Source organism: Lagenorhynchus albirostris, chromosome 20, assembly GCF_949774975.1.
Source record: "Lagenorhynchus albirostris chromosome 20, mLagAlb1.1, whole genome shotgun sequence".
In the NCBI taxonomy this organism is placed as follows: domain Eukaryota; kingdom Metazoa; phylum Chordata; class Mammalia; order Artiodactyla; family Delphinidae; genus Lagenorhynchus; species Lagenorhynchus albirostris.
The window spans coordinates 41,847,904-41,867,436 of NC_083114.1; the positions used below are offsets into that span (position 1 = coordinate 41,847,904).

Genomic DNA, 19,533 nt, shown 5'->3' on the forward strand with positions numbered 1-19,533 from the left:
CGGGGTAGAGGCATTGAAGGTTTGGGGTAGGAGACTCACTTTTTGTTCTAAGCCTTTTGTATTGTTTGAATTTATTACTGTGTATATATACAGTATTGCCTTTTTAATTAAAATGTTTTTTAAGTGTAACTTACACTTAAAAAAACATGTTACCAGTTTTATATATCAGTGCCCTGCCTTAAGATTTTGTGTGAAAATGTAAAGATTATGTTGCCAAAGAAGCTTGACAAATGCTGAGCTAGTCTAATTGCCTCCTGCTGCAGATGGGGAGCTGGAGACCAGAGAGGCTCTTTTTCTGCCCAGGCTCTTTCTGTCTGGAGAAAAGGCACCCAATTTTCTCGAAGTGTTTTATTCAGGGGGAAAAAAGGCAATGCTTATCATAAAGGAGCTTACTGCTACGGGAGGAATTTATAAGACATCTGGAGGGAGGGGATGTTGGGGACTGCCTGCTTGCAGAATGACTCAAATCCTAAAATGCCACCCAGTCATCTTCATGTGAGGCCACCTTGAGACTGTCACCCCTGTCCCCTGCTTTCAGAACATAAATCTTACCTCCCTCATTTGCAGTGGACTACTCTAATCAAGAATATTCCAGTCAGGACTTCCCTGGTAGCGCAATGGTTAAGAATCTGCCTGACAATGCAGGGGACATGGGTTCGAGCCCTGGTCCGGGAAGATCCCATATGCCGTGGTGCAACTAAGCCCGTGCACCACAACTACTGAGTCCATGTGCCACAACTACTGAGTCCATATGCCATAACTACTGAAGCCCGCTTGCTTAGAGCCTGTGCTCCACAACAAGAGAAACCACTGCAGTGAGAAGCCCTCGCATTGCAATGAAGAGTAGCCCCCGCTCATCGCAACTAGAGAAAGCCAGCGCGCAGCAACGAAGACCCAACACAGCCAAAAATAAATAAACTAATTAATTAAAAAAAAAAGAATATTCCAGTCAATTATACCACAATAAAGCTGAAATTTTTTTAAATTAAATTATTTTTAAGGATTATTCCTAACACAGGAAATTTCTGGTACTGGAGAGGTGTTCAATAAATATTTACTGAATGAATGTAATCATCATGGAACCTGTAACTAATCAGGAGGGCTAATTTTTAGATGATTACTTTAAAACATTAGAAAAAGCAAACAAAAGCTAAGCATAAAAGTATAAAAGAAAATCAACTATGATAAGAAGGACAAAAAGACCATTTCTTTGTAATGTAAGACATTTATTTTGGTTACAGTTTTAGTGTTTTAACACTGATTTGTGATAGAACAGACATTAAACTTACTTTTTTTAAAACCAATTTAATACCTTCCCCTTTTCTGTCCAGAAAATTCACACTTTCACAATCAAATTACCCTAAAAGCTGACAGGAGGTAAGTAAAGCTTCCAAACAATCTGCTCTCCCAACCGGAGATGGCCTCTCTTTCCAATCAGGATAAAATCTTGACTTGGAAGGACCATCGTTGTTGGCTCTTCAGTGGTTTCTGTGCAGGTTTTATGACAGAAAATTTCCTGCGAGAAAAGCTAATATGTTCACATTTTAAGATCAGTGCTTATTTCGATTAAAACATTAGCATCTTATCATTAACTTGTGACACAAAAGGCACCAACATTCCTTTTCCAAGCATCCATCACCACAGGTGGAACACAACGCCACCTGCTGGTCATCATATTGTTACACACCCTATAATTTCCAGATGGCGGTCAATATCAATGCGGATTCTTAAAGAACCCCACGGTGTCAGAGCCAAAAGGGACCTTAGAGGTCTTCAAGTTGAGTCCCCTTGCTTGACAGATGGTGATTTCTGCTCTCCAGCTCACTCAGAGTGGCAGGGAAACAGAAGAGCCTGCGGAAGGTGTACTGCTTTAGAATCTAGAAGAAAACTGTTTGGTGCTCTCATCTGGCCTAGATGGGGGTTTGCTAGTCAAAGAAAGAGATCAGGTCAGAGGAGGGGGTAGAGGCGTCCTGAGTTCCTATCCCATCACTTCCCAGGGGTAGAAAGCTATCCAGAAACAGCTTTCCACTCACAGCTGGGCATGTGTTGGCTCAAACAATAGAATTTGATTTTGAGGAGTTACATCTCGTGAAGTAAATACGGCGTTTCTGGGATTAAAAACTATCAAGAAAACCCAAGTTATCAGCAAAAAAGTAGCCCCAAAGTGAAGGCATTAATTCTCCCCATGGCCTTTTCTCCAACATACCCCTAACAAAGAGTCCTTCAAGAGATCCTGGTCAGCCGGCCTAAGCAGCTGTGGCTGTCCTGTGCAGGGACCACTGCCTGGGTGTGGCAGGGGGACCCCGCCCCAGCTCCTGGGCCTCTTCCGGAAGTGGAGCAGAAAGCTCTGACTTAGGGATGCTACATGTTTCCTAGAAGAAGAGCCACACATTCTAACCCGGTTGGGGACCCACGCTTTTTACTTCCTTGTCCTGGAGCAGAGTCCCGCCGCCCCCAACACCACAGCTTGAACAGCTGTCCTCTGGCCACAAAGCTAACTGGCTCTTGTGCACATGAGCTGGGTCACGGACAGGCCCAGGGGCTCATTTCTTGAGGAGGAGTGTAGTAGGGGAGAAAGAATTCAGCTTCAGAGAGCAGCCAACCTGAAATCTCGCCTCAGCTCTGCCTTAGAGCTGGGCAGCCCTGAGCACTACACCCCTACTCACTCTGAACCCCAGTTCCTTTCCTGAAAGGTAACAATACATGAATAAGTCCTACCAAGTTAATAGGTTATTGTGAGGATGAAGATAGATTAATTGCGAGAGTTATCTGGGCACTGCGAGGGACGTGGTGGAGAGGGTGGCCGTGTCACTTAGGTGGGTTTATTGGGGCAGCCTCGTAGCTGAAAAAGAAGACAGATTCTAGTTTGTTCGGGGCTGCTGAGGTCACAAAGCAAAGGGGACATCCAGGCTGCGGAGGTGCTGCTTCTGCCAAGACAGAGACCATGACACCTGGGTGTGAGGCCCAAGGCACACCTGCTTCTCCTCAACCTAGCTGGAAGCTTCTGGTCAACTCTGGAAAAGGCACATTCCCCACCTCCATACAGTAACGACGCTGCCTGAATTGAAACTCAAAACTGAATTTTAAATATTCAACAGAAGTCCCTGATATTTCCTTTCAGGTAAGACTCCTTTGCAGATCCTTGCAAGTGATCCTACCACCAAGTCAGGCTTCTGGGAGCTTGATACACCCCCCAGAACAACACCCTGCATATATTTGGTGCTCAAAAAAAAAAAAAAAAGTTTAGGGCTTCCCTGGTAGCGCAGTGGTTGGGAGTCCGCCTGCTGATGCAGGGGACACGGGTTCATGCCCCGGTCCGGGAGGATCCCACGTGCCGCGGAGCGGCTGGGCCCGTGAGCCATGGCTGCTGAGCCTTCATGTCGGAGCCTGTGCTCCGCAACGGGAGAGGCCACAGCAGTGAGAGGCCCGCGTACCGCAAAAAAAAAAAGTTTAATTCCACAAACTTTTATCAGACATCTATGTGCTAAGCACTGGGGGCAGAGCTGAGGACCACCTCTCTGCCGTTAGGGAACCTGAAGATGACAGCACTGCATCGGTTGCCCTGATGGCAATCATGTCAAGTGCTAAGAAGACTGTGTTCAAAACAAAACTCCTATATTCTGACAAATGTGCGCACATGCACACGTGTGTGAGTGCTTGTGCGTTCCGACGTCATCCTAAAAAAGTCCTTACAGAGGCTGTTTCTTTTTGTTTCCTCTACCACCAGTAAAGGCTGCATTTGGACGTTCCGCCATGTTTCCTTTCTGCCTGGTTGAGTCATTTTTTGCTGCCAAGGCTCCTGGACCTTTTCTGGCAGCAGAGAGCTGGAAGAACTACCTGTGAGTGGGCAGGATGTGAGCCTGGGCCCGTTCAACCCCTTGCTTGTCCAGCCACTGGCTGTGTTGCTCTCTCTCTCTCTTTCACACACACACACACACACACACACACACACACAGATACGCACACGCGCGCACGTGCACGCACGTGCTATAATTGGCCAACTTCCTCCTCCTGTTCTTGGAATAGTAACCGAGACAAAAAGCAGTGAGCACGAGTGGCTTGGGCTCGCCAACACTATAATTCAGGACAAAACCCTTGTAATTCTCCAAATGGTGGGGTTTTTAAATAGGCTGGACTTCAACACCCTGTTTTCTAAAAAAGAAAAATAAAACCCTGCCCAAGGCATCGCTCTTCTAACTGACCAAGTGACCTCTGTGAGCCGGGTACCCCGAAGAGGTGGATTCTGAACTCAAGCCTTCCAAGAAGTCACATTTTTTAAACAATTTAGGAGAGCCCTCCAGGGACATGTATGTGCCCACTCAAAGGCTTCTTTGTTTCGGTATCTTTAATCCTAAGGAAATCATTAAAATGCAGTCTCTTCATGGGAATTTCCACCCACGGACAACTGACCCTGAGCCAACTTCAGACCTCACGACGTGCCTCTGCCTACGAGCAGGGTGTGGACAGCTGTGAGGGGACAGGGGAGACAGACATGGTGGGGGGAGAGGGGCCCGCGTTTGCATAGTTCCTTTACAGGGCTGGGGTCCCCACTCAGGAGAGGGCCCAGGGGTGAAGGGTGGGGAGGCGGGGAGGGGTCCCTGTGAGCATCTCAGGCCTTACACCTCCACACACCCCTTGCCCTGGGCCATCCAGGAGAAGCACGCCCGTCACAGGCCTGCGCCCCCTCTGCGCCCCCTCCTCAGGGTGAGGACATCATAAATTGTAGGCACCAGGGAGCAGGAATGCCCTCCTCAGCAAGCTTCTTCATATGCTCCCCAGGGGGAAAGTGGCCCAGGGCTGTGTTGGGACAGACTTGTGGGCAAGTGCCTGGTGATGCTGGGAGCAGGGTACACTGTGTTTCCTAAACATGGCAGCTTGGGACACCACAACCAGGGCGCCTCCCTCCATCCGACCTCTAGAGAAGAGGCAGTGAGGGCGCCCTAGAGTTTCAATTTCCCCTCCTTGACTAGTCTATCATTGAGCTGGCAGAGCTGGGCCAGGAAACCATCGTTGGGGCCGATCTCACGGTTCTGCCTGACGATGCTCAGGGCAGACTTGACATCCATCTTCTGACGCATCATGAGATACGCGATGACGAGAGTCGGGGAGCGGCTGTAACCCTCACGGCAGTGGACGAGCACTCGGCCTGTGAAAGACAGGGACACAGTGAGCTGGGGCCGTCCCGTCACACCTCGACTCCAGTCAAAACCCTTCCAGGGGGCTTCCCTGGTGGCGCAGTGGTTGAGAGTCCGCCTGCCGATGCAGGGGACACGGGTTCGTGCCCCGGTCCGGGAAGATCCCACGTGCCGTGGAGCGGCTGGGCCCGTGAGCCATGGCCGCTGAGCCTGCGCGTCCGGAGCCTGTGCTCCGCAACGGGAGAGGCCACAGCAGTGAGAGGCCCGCGTACCGCAAAAAAAAAAAAAAAAAAACCCTTCCAGGAAATATAAATGAAAATTATAACGCGAGGCCATTGTGTGCCCACCAGAATGGCTAAGATGAAAAAGATAAATACAAAACACACAGCATTAGTGAGAATGTGGAGCAGCTAGGACTTTGATCTGTGGCTCGGGGACGGGGTGTAAACTGGCGCACAGCTTCGGAAAGCCGTGTGGCAGGATCTACTCAAGCTGAACACATGCATTCCCCAGGGCCTGGCAGTTCCATCCCAGACCCATGGCCGGCAGGAGTGCACGCACACGTCTGCTAAAAGACTGCAGGCAGCACTGTTCACGGTAGCCCCAAGCTGGACACTCCCAAAGGCCCGTCAACGGCAGAGTAGATAAATACTAAGGATGAGCAATCTCCAGCTTCCCAGATACAGCATGGAAGAAACACACAAACAGGATGTGTACGATCCCATAGGGTAGAAGAGCCAGGGGACTCCCCTGGTGGTCCAGTGGTTAGGACTCCACGCTGCCACTGCAGGGGAACTAAGATCCCGCGTGCCGCAAAGTGTGGCCAAGAACAAAAACAAAACTTTAACAACAACGACAAAGAGCCAGCAACACTGAACTATGCTGTTAGAAGTCTGGATACTGGTATGCGAGGCGGGAGATGTGACACTGGGAGGGAATACGTCGGGGGGTTTCTGGGGTGCTGGTCATGCTTTGTTTCTTGATCTGGGGGCTGGTACGTGGGTGTGTGCAGCGCACTGATACACTGTGATATGGGTACTTCTCTATGTGAATCTTCTATTTCAAGCAAAAGCAAAAGATGACAACCACCCAAATGTCCATCAACAGGTAAATGGATAAACAAACTGTGGTACGTCCATCCAACAGAAGGCTACTCAGCGTTAAAAGGGCATTCCTGATACGTGCAACAGCGCGGAAGAAACTGAAAGTAATGATACTGAGTGAAAGAGGCCAGACCAAAAATGTGGACATACCGTGCAACTTCATTGATATGAAAGTCTACAAGATGTGCACTAACGTCTAGTGATAGAAAGCAGATGGGTGGTTGCTGAGGAACAGAGGGAAGAGAGGGGTTGGAAGGGAGAGGTCACAAAGGGACATGAGGGAAATCTGCGGGGTGACGGAGAAGCTCACGATCTTGGTTGTGGTCACGGCTTCACAGATGCATACGTGTGTCAAACTTACCAAACTCAACTGTGTGTAGTTTACTGAACGTCAGTTATGCCGCAATAAAGCCATTTAAAAAATAAAAGGTACGTGCGTGTCAAATAAAAACACAAGAAATCAAAACAAACACACAAACAGGGCTTCCCTGGTGGTGCAGTGGTTGAGAGTCCACCTGCCGATGCAGGGGACGCGGGTTCGTGCCCCGGTCCGGGAAGATCCCACATGCTGCAGAGCGTCTGGGCCCGTGAGCCATGGCCGCTGAGCCTGCGTGTCCGGAGCCTGTGCTCCGCAACGGGAGAGGCCCGCGTACCGCAAAAACAAACAAACAAAAAAAACCACACAAACAAAAACACCCTCTCGTGGTCCCCCAAATGTCCCACGAGGCTCTACTAAATCTGCCCCTCCCCCCGCCACTGACGTCATCCCCTCCTCCCTCTCCTCCCTCCCTCCAGCCGTCTGGCAACACCAGCCCGCTACCCATACTCCTTCATCCCCTTCTCCCTGCTTTGGTCTCCCCACCTCCTGACGGGCCACATATCTTTTTCACTTGTTTGCTGTCATCTTCCCCCAAAACATAAGCTCCACGAGGGCAGGAATGTCCGTCTGTTTTGCTCCCTGCTGCATCCCCAGCGTTGGGTGAAAGAAGGAAGGGATGGTCAGGAGAGGTCAGAACCTTGTCAACAAGGTTCTTGTAGCCTGAGCTACAAGCCTCGGCTTCTCTTATCCCCACCCCCTCCTCACACAGAGTGCTCAGTTCAGGTCCCTGTCACCTCCCACCTCTGCCCCCTCACCTCCAAACTGAGTTCTCACTCTATCTTCACCACCACCAACCCCCACTCCAGCTGGAGGGAGCTTTCTAAAATATAAAAACGTGACCTGCCACCATTAGCCGGGTAGTCTAGTCCCCAAGGTGTGACATACCAGGCCAACCGCCCACGGCCCCGACACCTTTCCAGGCTTTTTCTCAGCCTTTGCACATGTTTTTCCATCTACCTGGCACATCCTCTCCCTCTTGGCTACTTGGCAAACTCCTGCTCATACCTTAAGACCCCAGCTCAAGTATTTCTTTGTCAGCATCGGGACTTAGAACCCAAATCTTTGAAGTCATGTGAATCTGGGTTTAAATTTTAACTTGCTGGTTGTGATGGTTAAACTTGTCAACTTGGCTTGTCTATGATGCCCAGTTGCTTGGTGAAACACTAGTCTCGAAGAGATTTTGTAGATGTAATGAATATCTCCCATGACTTGACTTTAAATAAAGGACATCACCCTTGATAAGGTGGGTGGGCCTCATCCAATCAGTGAAAGAGCTTAAGAGCAAAACACTGAGGCTTCCTGGAGAAGGAATTCTACCTCCAGAAGTCCTGCCCGCGTTTCCAGCTGCAGGTCTGCCTGACAGATTTCAGATTTGCCAGCCCCTATGATTACGTGAGCCAATTCTCTGAAATAAATAATAGCTATATTCTACTGGTTCTGCTTTTCTGAAGCACCCTGGCCAATACACTGGTTATTACTCTGTGACCCACCTAAGCCCACTGTGCCTCAGTTTCCTTGTCTGTTCTAATAGTACTCATGGCACAAGGTGGTTGGAAGATTAAAGGAAGTGACATAAAACCCTTAGGCTAGGGACTTACCTGGTGGCGCAGTGGTTAAGAATCCTCCTGCCAATGCAGGGGACACGGGTTCGATCCCTGGTCCGGGAAGATCCCACATGCCGCGGAGCAACTAAGCCCGTGCACCACAACTACTGAGCCTGCGCTCTAGAGCCCACGAGCCACAACTACTGAGCCCGCGTGCCACAGCTACTGAAGCCTGCGCACCTAGAGCCCATGCTCCACAACGAGAAGCCACCGCAATGAGAAGCTTGCGCACTGCAATGAAGAGTAGCCCCCCCCCGCCACAACTAGAGAAAGCCCGTGCGCAGCAAGGAAGACCCAACGCAGCCAAATAAATTAATTCAAAAAAGAAAGACTTAGGCTAGTGCCTGGCAGATGGGAACATTCAATAAATAAATATTAGCCAACACGACGAGTCCTCTGCTGGTACCTGGTACATCCTCTTCTACAGCAGCCTGGCTCTGTGTTAGCGTCGGCCACACAAAGACCGACCCTCCTCTGCCAGAGTGTGAGTTCCTTAAGGGTAAGGACTGTGGGGTACTGATTTTAGATGCCTTACAGTCTCCAGCATACAGTAGGTGCTCAATAAATATTTGCTGACCAGCTGAGTGAATGAATACCCACCAACATCTCTACACGGGCATTATTCTGAAGGAAATCTGCTGGCCCAGAATCAAACAGAGTGTCTTCCGTTCCCATTACCCTATCCCCAAAACACAACCCTATTTTCCCAATGCTGATGAGCAGGAATGGGGAGTCCTCCACTTTCCTGCCAGTGGACTCTCTGGCCAGTGGACCCAAAGTATTCACTCTCTGGCCAGTGGACCCAAAGTATTCAGAGTGGGGCTTTCCCTGCCCCCGCCCTGGCAACGGGACCCTCTGCAGAGCAGCTGCCTCACCACCTGGAACCAGGAACAGACTCAGCATGCCCAGGGCTCATAGAGCCAGTGTGGAAGGGGAGGGTTCAAAGCCCAGCCTTCCAGGCCCCGCCCAGATGCCGCCTCCTCCACGAAGCCTCCCTTGATCTTCCCAGACGGAAGTGACTGCTTCCTTCTCTGAGTGCCCCTGGCCACTCCCCTCCTCTCCCCTCTCCAAAGTGATGGGACCCCAGCTCCCCCGAGCCCGGCACAGTGTTGGAGGCCAGCGCATTTCTGTTGACTCACTTGGCCAGTCAATCCTGGAAGCATTTACACTGGGCATTAGAACCCTTGGAATTCCTTTTTGTCACTGGTTCAGTAATCCAGTGTACCTGCTATGTGCCTGATCTACGCCAGGTGCTAGGGAGACCAGACAAGGGACACAGCAGACCCAGCCCGAGGGCAGGCTTCATGGAAGAGAGAACACTATGCCCAGTACTCAAGCACGAGGTGGAGTCTGCCAGAGACAGGGCAGGGAGCGGCAGAGAGAGCCTTCCAGACTCATGACCCAACCCACGCGGGCTAAGGCAGGAGGTCACACAAAGTCAGGGTATGTTCCTAGTTGTCTGGAAAGAGGAAACCATCAGAGGGCTCTAAGTTCCCTGAATGGATGACCTGTCAACACACAGGAAGAGCGAAATCCATCCCCTTAACTGGGCCCCTCGGTCTCGTCTATACAGGAGCTCAGAACAGCTGCAGAGGAGGTGGGTAAGGTGTACAAGGCAGTGGAGGACCACGAAGGGCCTGATGATAAAGTCTGCAGATTCCCCAGGCAATAAATCTTCCCTTCTGGGCCCCAAACGTGCGCTAACCAGCGGCTAGTAAACTCTGTTCCCTGGAAATCATTCCAGTGGGGAGGCTGCTGGGACAAGAAGCATCAGGGTAGCAGCGACAGGCTAGAATCAGGAGAACAGGGCTGATGACGCCTCAGTGGGGGTCACTCCGCCCGGGAAGGTTTGGGGTGGGGAGGAAGGAAGAGGCTGGAGGAAGCGGCAGGAAGGTAAAGGCAGTTGCTGAGAGAAACAAGCTAAAAGCAGAAAGGGCAAGCGGCCCGGCCTGCTCAGCGGCTGCCCACCCTCTGGCCTTCTAGGATTTCTCTCTGGCATGCCTCGCCCCACTGCCAGCACCTCAGCAGTTCTGCTTCGGTCTCACCTTATATTTGGGAGTTGCAGGAAGCATTTAAAAACTGGGCCAAAGTTTGCTGACTTTGGGCCTGAGCCGATCACGACTGACCCCCCTCCCCTTGCCAGGTATTCATGTGACCCAACTGTAGCCAGTGAGATGTGAGGGGGGGCTCCACTGGGGGGTTTCCAGGGAATGTTTCACTTGCTCTTAAGAAAAGAAAGAAACATGAGGAAGAGAGGGCTGCCTCATTTTTGCTGCACTTGGTCCTGTCGGGAGGTGGTAACCAGATCGGCCGCAGCCATCTTGGGACCATCAGGGGAGTGCCCACCACGAAGGGTGGCAGAAGAGTCCTGAAGCCACCACAGAGCCGCTGAATCAGCAAGCCCTGGAGCCCCTTTGCCTCAGGATTTCTTATCACGGAAAAGAATAGATCTTCATTATTGCAGCTATCTGAATGGGGGGAGGGGCTGGCAACTGACTCCCAGCCAAAGTCAGATCCAACACAGGGAGCCCGCGGCTGCCACCGTGTGATGGGTTCGTACATCTCGTGTCATGTGAAGCCACTTGACGGGCAGCCAGCTGAGCAGAGAGAGACCCGAAGCTCTCAGTCATTCAGCACAAGACACAGGAACCAACAGGTTTTCCAAGAAGAGGCCTGTCGTGGGCCTGTTTTCTAGAGAAAGTCCTGTCAAAGGTGCCTCCCATAGTTTCCTGGGTGGCAGGTCCCTTACCGTTCTTCTGAGCCAGGGCCTGGTCGATGAAGTCTGCCGCCCTTTCAAAGTAGGCGCTGAGGTTGAACTCCTGTGTGTCGTTGGCCTTGATGCCCAGGTAGGTGATGCCAGAGTCCTTGTAGAAGTTGGCACTGGTATTGACGTGCATGAAGGACCTGCCCTCGGCCGCGTTCAGGACATGGGTGATGCCCAGTTTCTGCAGCTTGGGGATGTCTTGAGCCACAGACCTGGACAGGAGACAGCAGCAGGGGGGTGATCAACTGACCACCTGGCAGCCCTCGGGGGAGAAAGATGGAGAAGATCCCAAGCCTCTTGGCCCAGCAAGGACCCTCCATGCTCTGGCCCCTGACTACTTCTCCAGCCCCAGCTTATGACCCTCTGCCCTCACTCCAGCCAGATCTAATTACCTGCCCCAAATAGCCTGGGCACTTTCATGCCCAGGCTGTTCCCTCTACCTGGAATGCCCTTCTCCACCATCTTCATGGAAATGTACCCTCTCATTTCTCACCACCCTTGGCAGTACTTCCTGATCTCCCCTCCATTCAGCATTGTGCTCCCTATACTGTGGTGGTGGTATCACCACGGGGCTAAAATGGGCTCTGGAGCCAGACTGCCCGGGTCTGATTCCAGCCCTGCCACTTACCAGCCAGACAACCTTGAACAAGCCACTAAACCTTTCTGTGCCTCAGTTTCCCCATCTGTAAAATGGGGGTGATAACAGTACCTACCCCTGGAGTTGTTTTGAGTGTCAAAGGAGCTGTTCTATAGACAGAACCTGACACCGTGGTCACTGCCACTATCCTAATGCTTGATGGTGCTTATTTGTTTAGCTGTCCAGGCTGTGAGCTCCTTGAGGGAGGAACCAAGTCTACTTCATGTCTGTATGCCCGGCACGTGCTACGGAACCTGGCACACAGTAGGTGCTGAATGTGTGGTGAATCAGTGAAGAATGAACTCAGCGCATCCCAGGCAGCCTTCTTCCTTGGATTCTAAAGTGCAGCAGTCCCCTCCCATCCCCCAGAGGGATCCTTTCTGCCATAGTCCACTAGCCACGTCTCTGAAGCTCTCTTGGGTGAGTAAGCACTTGGGGAGCAAGTGGCCTCAACAGAACTCTGGGGGTTACAAAACATTCGATCTGAATAGTCAAAGGGCTCCTTTATTTCATCTCACAACAACGTCCCAATTCAAACAGCAGTTTATACTTTACAGAACGCCTTCTCCTGCGTGATCTTGTTTGCCTGTCACAGCAGCCCGGGGAGGAAGGACAGAGCTTAAGCTCTGGCCCGACATGACAGCGGAAGGATGTGCATATGCTCACATGGGCTGCTGCGCAGCAGGGCTGGGAGAAGGCCTCCTTTCTCCTCATGCCAGCCCTGCTGTCTTCCTCCTCACCCTGCCTCTCATGCCCATATCAACTGCAAATCTCAAGAGGCAGAAAATGTGGCTCATCCAGGCTCCTCTCTGCCCTGTGAGCCCTGATCAGGAGCCCTGATTTTCTTAAGGCGCTCCCAACTGTGCAGGGGAGGGGGGGCTCGGTACTCAGTCCATCCTCCCTGCTGAGCGCCCCCCACACCCCTGGCTCTGTCAAGGGCAGAGTTACTTGTTCACAACCTTAGTTTTCACTTGGGAAGCGGTGACAGCCCAATGTGCCAAGCCGCCCAAGAGAGCGGGTTTCCGAGAAGGCCAAGGCCGCTTGCTGCTTGGGTGGCTGGAGAGGGGCTTATCCTCAGAACTTGGCAATTACCGAGGCCTTTGGCTGAGATTCTAGGACCCTGTTTTAGCTATCATGACACTGCACACAATTGTAAAGCAGTGGCTCATTAAAAAGGCACTAAAATAACTAACTTTGAAGAGTCACTACCATGCATCTTCCTTCTCTAAGTCAACATTCAACAACTTTACCATTATCATTGTCATCGATACTGTGAATACTTGTTCAACATCTGTCACATAGTGATGCTCCCAGTGGTGAATGAGTGATGGATGGATGAGACAAGCCCCCACGAGGCCCAGCCTGCCTTCCAGACCCCCTGGCTCCGTGATGGCCCCCCTTTCTGTGGCAGTCCTTGGCAGACTAAGCATCAGGTCCTATGCCAGGACCTGGGATACATACATGAACAAGACATTGACCCTATCTTCACGATCCCTACAGTGCTCTGGGCCATCATTTCTTCCTGTGTAAAAGGAGAGAACCGGATTAGACATGCGGTCCCTGGGCCCACGGAGCTTAGGGCCTTGGTAACTGGGTCTCAGAAAATCCAACCTACACCCTCCCAAGGCTGTACAGGCATGGGAATCTATTCTTTTTTTTTTGCTTTTGGCTGGTATTTCAGCAACTCTCTGAATGGTTAACACTGGTTTTCTCCTGCTGCTGAGAAATTCTTACTGGTAGTTTGACTATGAGAAAATCAATTTGGTAAGAACTCCTCAGTGATAAATAATAAATGCATTTCCTGGTGGTGAGAAGGTCGCCAGCCTTTTCTAAGTGATGGCTCAGGTCCTTAGGGGGGCGTTATCATTGGATCGTTCTAGAATTCTAGATAAATCAAACCCTAACTGGAAGGCAGGGGGAGGAGCGAGGAAGCCCGGGCCCATGTCTCTGGACCCCTAGTTTGCGATATTTCAATTCCCACATCTGGGCCTGCCCGGCCGGGAAAGTTCCACGCCCGAATTGTGACGTCATCCCGTTGCCATGGCAGCGAAGGCAGACATTCCGCGGTGACCTCACTGCAGAACCAGGCAGCTGTCACATGACGAGCGGGCCAGAGACCGGCCGGGGGACAGAGGGCCACCTGTTAAGTGAACCTGGTAGCCCCGCCACGGCCCAAGGCCGAGCCCCTAGAGGGTTGTGGCTTCGGGCCTGACGCCGGGCTGCCCGAGCGGCGCCCGGGTCTCCGCCACCCAGCGAAGGGAAGAACACAGCTGGGGCGGGGCGGGGCGGGGTTCAGCCCCTCCGCCCTAAGCGCGAGGGTGGGCGGTGACTCCAGCCCCCGCCCAGCCCCCGCCCAGCCCCCGCCTCGGCTTCCGGAGGAACGACCCCGCCCTGGCTCCCCCCACCCGCGCCCGCCGACGCCCCCACCCCCAGCCCTCGGGTGGGCGGGGCACCCCGGGGAGGGGCCTTTGGGGTGTCTCGGGGCCCGGGAGCGGCGACTCACGCGTTGCCCACGTAGATCCTGGGGGTGACCTCGTTGCAGGGCTGGCTCGGGAGGCTGTAGCAGCCGCTGCCGTCCGACAGCAGGTCGTTGAGATCCTGCACCGAGAGCTCAAACGGGCCCGACATGGCGGCAGCCGGGCCCTGCACGCCCGGGCAGCAGCAAGCTAAGGGAGAGCGGCCGGGTCAGCTGGGCGAGCGCTCCGGAGCCGGGACCCGCCCCGTCCCGCCCCGGAGGCGGGCCCGCCGGGCACGGGAAGCGGCGGAGCGCCGGCGGCCAGGCGCGCTCCGCTCCCGGGAAGTATGCGCGCCGCCAGGCGCCAGGCGGACGCGGGGGCAGACCTCTGGGCCTGAGTTAGGGGGCTGAGATGCCGCTACTCCGGAGTTTTGGGGGGGGTCCTCTTCCCACCCCCCGTTAAGGCATGGAAGTGCAGTAACTTCACTGGACTAAATGCAGGGCGCAATAAAAGTTTCTCTTGACCGGGGTACACCCTAGTGTCGCTGAATTTTCTCAGGATTACAGGGACACCCGGGTTCCGTTTGTGAGCTCTGCCTGCTGCGGACCAGCAACGTTGGCATCACCCGGGAGCTGGTCAGAAATGCAGAATCTCCGCCCCAGCTCAGACCTGCTGAGTGAGAATGTGCCTTTTATACGCCCTGCTGGGGATCCCTACGAAGGTTGAAAGTTTGAGAAGCCCAACTCGGGGGCACATTTCTTCCAGCCTTCAGTGAGAGTTGGCATCGTGCTTAAAGCTTGGGCTCTATGAAAGCAAGCATGGCATTCTGGCCCTGGACAATGACTTAACCTCTCTGAGCCCGTTTACTGAAAAAAATGAGGGTAATAAGAGCACCTAACTCCTAGGGTGGTTTGAAAGATCAACATGCCAGGAAAGCGCCCAGCTCTACATAGTGAGCACTGGATAGGCGTTCTCCCTCTCTTGATCAGCAAACGCGTAGCGCACCCACTAGGTGCTACACCCTGTGCTAGTGTGGACGCGAATCCCTCTCCGTTGCAGCCCTTCCTGGAGCAGCTGCCAGCCCACTGTGAGCCACACGATGTCAGCACCTCATCATTTACTGAGGTCCAGCTGCCAGCAAAAGACCGTCTCTGTTCTCCTCCACTGCCATGAAAATGGCAGCTACCACCTCTCCAAAAAGCACCTGTGGTCCTGGGAATTCAGGAAACCCACATCCTGAGCCCAGTTCTGCCGCTAACTTGTTCTACAGAAGTTTGGCTGTTGCCCTGGACTTCAGTTTCCTCATCTGCAAAATGAAGAAATAGGATCAAATTATCGTTAAGGTCTTTTACTTCTGCCAACAGCTGTAGTCTCACACCTTCAGGGAAACCATTGCAGTGGAGACTAAACTTAGAGCCCAAGGTGTGTAACCAAGGCTGGATGTCTCCCCATCCCACCCCGTGCCTTCCCACCCCTCCCAGACACCACACCTTTTCCTGCTGCTGTTGGTGGTACCTGCATTCCAGACAACTGGGAAAGCTTCTGAGCCTCTGCCTTCATCTTGCCTGGGTTAGCTCTCAAAAGAGAAGCCCAGGGACGGCCAGGCATGCTCTGGGGCTCCTCCTTCTTCCGGGGGACCTGTTCCTGATGTCATAACTGGGTAACTGACAACCCGTCATGGGGACAGCTAAGTACCTCACAGAGGAGCCTGGGTGCCTCATTTCTGAAGTGAGACTAGGAAGAGAAGATGAACAATTCCCCGGATTATCTAGCCTACCCTGTGATCGTCTCTAATCATAGACAGAGCACATCATTCAGGAGGAAACTGGACTTTGGCCACTACGTATTTCATCAGAATAGACTACAAATAGGTACGTGGGGCAATTTGAACGGGACACTGCGATTAGGGTTCTGGAAGGGCCCACCTTAGAGATATTGACGGTAAACCAGACCAGTACATGGCTTTGCAAATTTATCTTCCACCAGGGAGTTCATTTGATGGATATGCTCATTTAAACTCTTTAAAGCCAAAGTAAGGTAGACAGAGGATAGGGCTGCAGCATCCAGTAGCCAGGCTAGTCGTACTGGGAAAGGGTGGGAGAGAGGTTTCTTTCATTAGATTCTAAGGATATTTATGTCTGTAAATTTTACTTTTTACAGCCCTCACCATTCTCTCGTGTCTGCTCAAAACTCTCCAAAAGATGTCAGTTTGGGAAACTCAACTAAACCAAAATTCCTGACCTGGATTAGTTCAGAATTCAAACTTGTAATGTTTTAATCAGGGCCGTTGTCTAGAATGTGAGCAGATTTTCTAAGGCTACTAAGAGGACACCTGTGATGTAACATTGCTCTCTTTCCCCCCTCTCTAGTGAAGCCTACTGTTGATACCAAGCTTCCAGTGGTGCACACACATCACATTTTAAAACTGAGCAAACTACAGGTACTTGTTCCTGCCATTATTGATTTTATCTATGTCATAAAGAGGGCCAGTTTCCCAGAGCTTTCTAAATACCCACCTCACCAAAGATTCGTTCACCCTTCTCCTCCCCATACACACCACCCCTGGATTCCTCAGCTTCTCTCCCAGTCTCCACTGTGGCCCCCAATATGCCCCTTTCGCACAATCCCAGAGGAGGGGGATGCTCAGCGATTGTGGGATGGAGTGCCATGTAGCAATGACGTCACCACGATGGGGTGGGGTTTCTCACCAGGGTGAACAAAAGAAATTCGACAAAATCGAATATGAGAACAAGCAACTGTGTCAGAAGATTGCCAACGCCCACCGCGGCCCCGCCAAGGTGGATTGCTGGAACGAATATTTCTCTAAGAGGTAGTGTTCTTTCTCTTCATTTCATTTTCCAAAAGTCAAAATTGACTTCACCCTTTTTGGGTTTTAGTGCCAGAGGAATTCTCAAGGAAAGTTATCTTGAGGGATAACCAAAGAGACCAAGTTAAGGAGAAAGAAAAGCACCCCGAACAGGGACCTTTCTGTAGCGTTAAAGAGCTTTTTTTCCCTCTAAGAGACTCTTCAGGGTCCTATTTAGAGTTTGACACAAGAAAGCACTTTTGTAAAATGGTGACCATGGCTGGGACTACAGCACTCTTAAAATCGTTTCCGCAAATATTTCCTGAACTACCACGTGCTAAGCACCAGGACTATAGAGGTGAAACGAGAAGTGTATTTCCTAACTCCAAAGAACCCAATGTCAGGTAAGGGGGACATTTATGTAAATAGTTATGCAGTGTGATCAGGGCTCCAAAGGAGTGTCTGCAGGGAAAGAAGAGTGGTGTGTGTGTGTGTGTGCGTGTGTGTGTGTGTGTGTGTGTGTGTGTGTGTAGGGGGGTGGGGAGTGTCAAGAAGTCTTTCCTAATCCTTGTATTCTGAAATCGAGTTGACAGCTGAGGGGAGTGAGGTGAACCAAAGCTTGTCATCAGCCATTTATGATTTATCTGTAGGCAAGACCTTCATCCTCTAAACCAGAGATTCTCAATCCTGGTTTCACATAATAATGCCTGGGAAGCTTTTGCAAAATGCCAATGCCCAAGCTCCATCCCAGACCAATAAAGTAGAATTTTCTAGTAGGCAGCAGGGCTGAGAACCACTGATCTTAATCTGAAAAGGCTTTGCATGTTTCCCAGAGCGTGGTCTGGTTCAACAGGCATACGGGGCCTCAGGGCTCTGCGGGACAGCTGGTTCCCTGCACTTTGGCAGCCTGGATTTATGACATCACGACTTCATCTCCCCCACTTCCATCCAGGAGGAGAACTTTATTCTTCTCGCATCTTGGGATTTTGTATTTTTCAGCTTAAACAGAGAAACAAGGAACCGGGAGCTAGTGAGAATCACCATGGAAAACCAGGGCATTCTGAAGAGGCTTGGTGATCGCAAACCCCACTATGACCGCAGGTCGTTGGAGTTAGACTGGCAGGCACGTGGGTACTCTGATATTCCTATGCACGCACAGAGTTTGCGTTCAGAGTAGAGCCAATCTCAGGAGAGACCCCTAAGCGGCTGAGGGTGAAATCATGAGAAATGCAACAATCGTTGAAAGAAAAACTACCCAGAGCCTACAAAGCTAACAACAGGAGCAAACCATCCACCAGCTTGGTAGCAAAGCCATCATGTGTCAGCTTCAGAGAATATCTGGTAGCATCTTCCCTCATCCCTTAATTCATTCAGGCTGAATGGACAAGCAAAGGGCATGAGGGTATACAATTCAGTATGTGGTTGACTTGCTTCATTTAGGAATGGCTCTTCAAGAAGGAAAAAAAAAGCCATCCGCAGTGCTTTTATAAACTTCCACTCCCTGTCTTTGGTCTGAAAGCCTTTTCTAAGCCACCCGTAGGATTTAGAACTTCAGCTTTCGCATCAGCACCCTGGCATTGACATAAATCTTTCTGATTCTTTTCCTTCAAGAACTCAAGGCGCTATATCAGAAATACAACCAAATATCTTCTCTCCTGAGATGCATAGGTATGTCTTCACACGGCTGCTCTTTATTAGAGAACACGGTGATCACAGTCGATGCCAAAGTCCTGAAAACCGTGTAGATGGAGAACGAGGGGCCCAACTAAGGGGTGGATTTTGCTCTTCTGTAATATTGATTGGCCATCCAGTCAGGGACTAGAGCTCTGTCTTTGTTTCCTCTCTGCATACAAGTAGGAAATGACTGCCTTTTGTCATCAGCTTTGAGGCTTTACGTGAGTCTAAGGGGAAGTGATTTGTTTCAATAAGACGTAAACAGGAGGTCTTGTGGCTTTAATATTATGCTAAACTTATATTACAGATCTCTGTCACTGTTCAAAAGTAATACTGTGTTGGCATTTTGTATTATTTCATATTGTTAGTAGTGACTAAGTTTCCCCGCTCTGCCGCTGCCCCTGGGGAGAAGGATAAATGGACGCTCAAGCTTTCCAAAGAACAGTTCTGTATAATTGATGGCTCTCCATTTCTCTCCCTGTCCTCTCCCTGAATACAAGGTTACTCACCATGGAAAAGACAAGAGAAGGCCCTAGGATTTCTTAGCTGCTTAGGATTTCAAGACACTGCTAAGTGGCTGAATGCTCAGTCTTAAGATGCTACAATAAAGCTTGGAACATAAAATGAGTAAGTTACATTTAAAGTACCCAAAGGCTTTAAGTCCCATCTCCAAATGGAGACAGAATGGGGCAGGCAGAAGGAAAGATGCAACAAGCATTTTTATGGGGGCTATGAAAAGTTTTAATGAGAGAGAAAGAGACAACTTTTTAAACCATACACCGTCACCACCACCCGGGGGGAAAGAATAGGTGGGGTGTGATGATCCAGCCACAAGTTCAGCTCTGTCAAAATGGAAAACAAAAGCATATGAACACATGACAAGACAGTGCTGCATGTCTTCTGTAATTGGTCTAATTATTTTGAAAGAGAGTAGATCTTACATGTTCTTATCACAAATAAATAAATGTTTTATTT

At 51.0% G+C, this 19,533-nt stretch overlaps 2 protein-coding genes across 2 annotated transcripts; one reads left to right on the forward strand and one right to left on the reverse strand.

Annotated features, from left to right (window-relative positions):
* Positions 1-1,205: 1,205 nt before the first annotated feature.
* On the reverse strand, positions 1,206-14,315 carry DUSP3 (dual specificity phosphatase 3). Its single transcript, XM_060136127.1, has 3 exons — positions 14,126-14,315; positions 10,971-11,197; positions 1,206-5,146 (listed from the first exon to the last, which is right to left on the reverse strand). The coding sequence occupies exons 1-3, from the start codon at positions 14,248-14,250 to the stop codon at positions 4,941-4,943; spliced, it is 558 nt and encodes a 185-aa protein (XP_059992110.1). The 5' UTR covers positions 14,251-14,315; the 3' UTR covers positions 1,206-4,940.
* A 1,510-nt stretch (positions 14,316-15,825) lies between these two features.
* CFAP97D1 (CFAP97 domain containing 1) lies at positions 15,826-19,159 on the forward strand. Its single transcript, XM_060136130.1, has 6 exons — positions 15,826-15,949; positions 16,448-16,518; positions 16,790-16,908; positions 17,884-18,007; positions 18,496-18,552; positions 19,059-19,159. Exons 1-5 carry the CDS (start codon positions 15,826-15,828, stop codon positions 18,541-18,543), a joined length of 486 nt encoding a protein of 161 aa, XP_059992113.1. The 3' UTR covers positions 18,544-18,552; positions 19,059-19,159.
* Positions 19,160-19,533: the final 374 nt, after the last annotated feature.

What these genes read in the sequence shown, in the direction of transcription:
- DUSP3 (XM_060136127.1), bottom strand. Translation starts at nt 14,250, where the DNA reads ATGTCGGGCCCGTTTGAGCTCTCGGTGCAGGATCTCAACGACCTGCTG. An exon ending in AGGATCTACGTGGGCAACGC is followed by an intron (nt 11,198 to 14,125) that starts GTGAGTCGCCGC and finishes TCTCCTGTCCAG; the next exon opens with GTCTGTGGCTCAAGACATCC. An exon ending in GGCCCTGGCTCAGAAGAACG is followed by an intron (nt 5,147 to 10,970) that starts GTAAGGGACCTG and finishes TGTCTTTCACAG; the next exon opens with GCCGAGTGCTCGTCCACTGC.
- CFAP97D1 (XM_060136130.1), top strand. Translation starts at nt 15,826, where the DNA reads ATGAACAATTCCCCGGATTATCTAGCCTACCCTGTGATCGTCTCTAAT. An exon ending in TAAAACTGAGCAAACTACAG is followed by an intron (nt 16,519 to 16,789) that starts GTACTTGTTCCT and finishes GTTTCTCACCAG; the next exon opens with GGTGAACAAAAGAAATTCGA. An exon ending in CGTTGGAGTTAGACTGGCAG is followed by an intron (nt 18,008 to 18,495) that starts GCACGTGGGTAC and finishes TTTTCCTTCAAG; the next exon opens with AACTCAAGGCGCTATATCAG.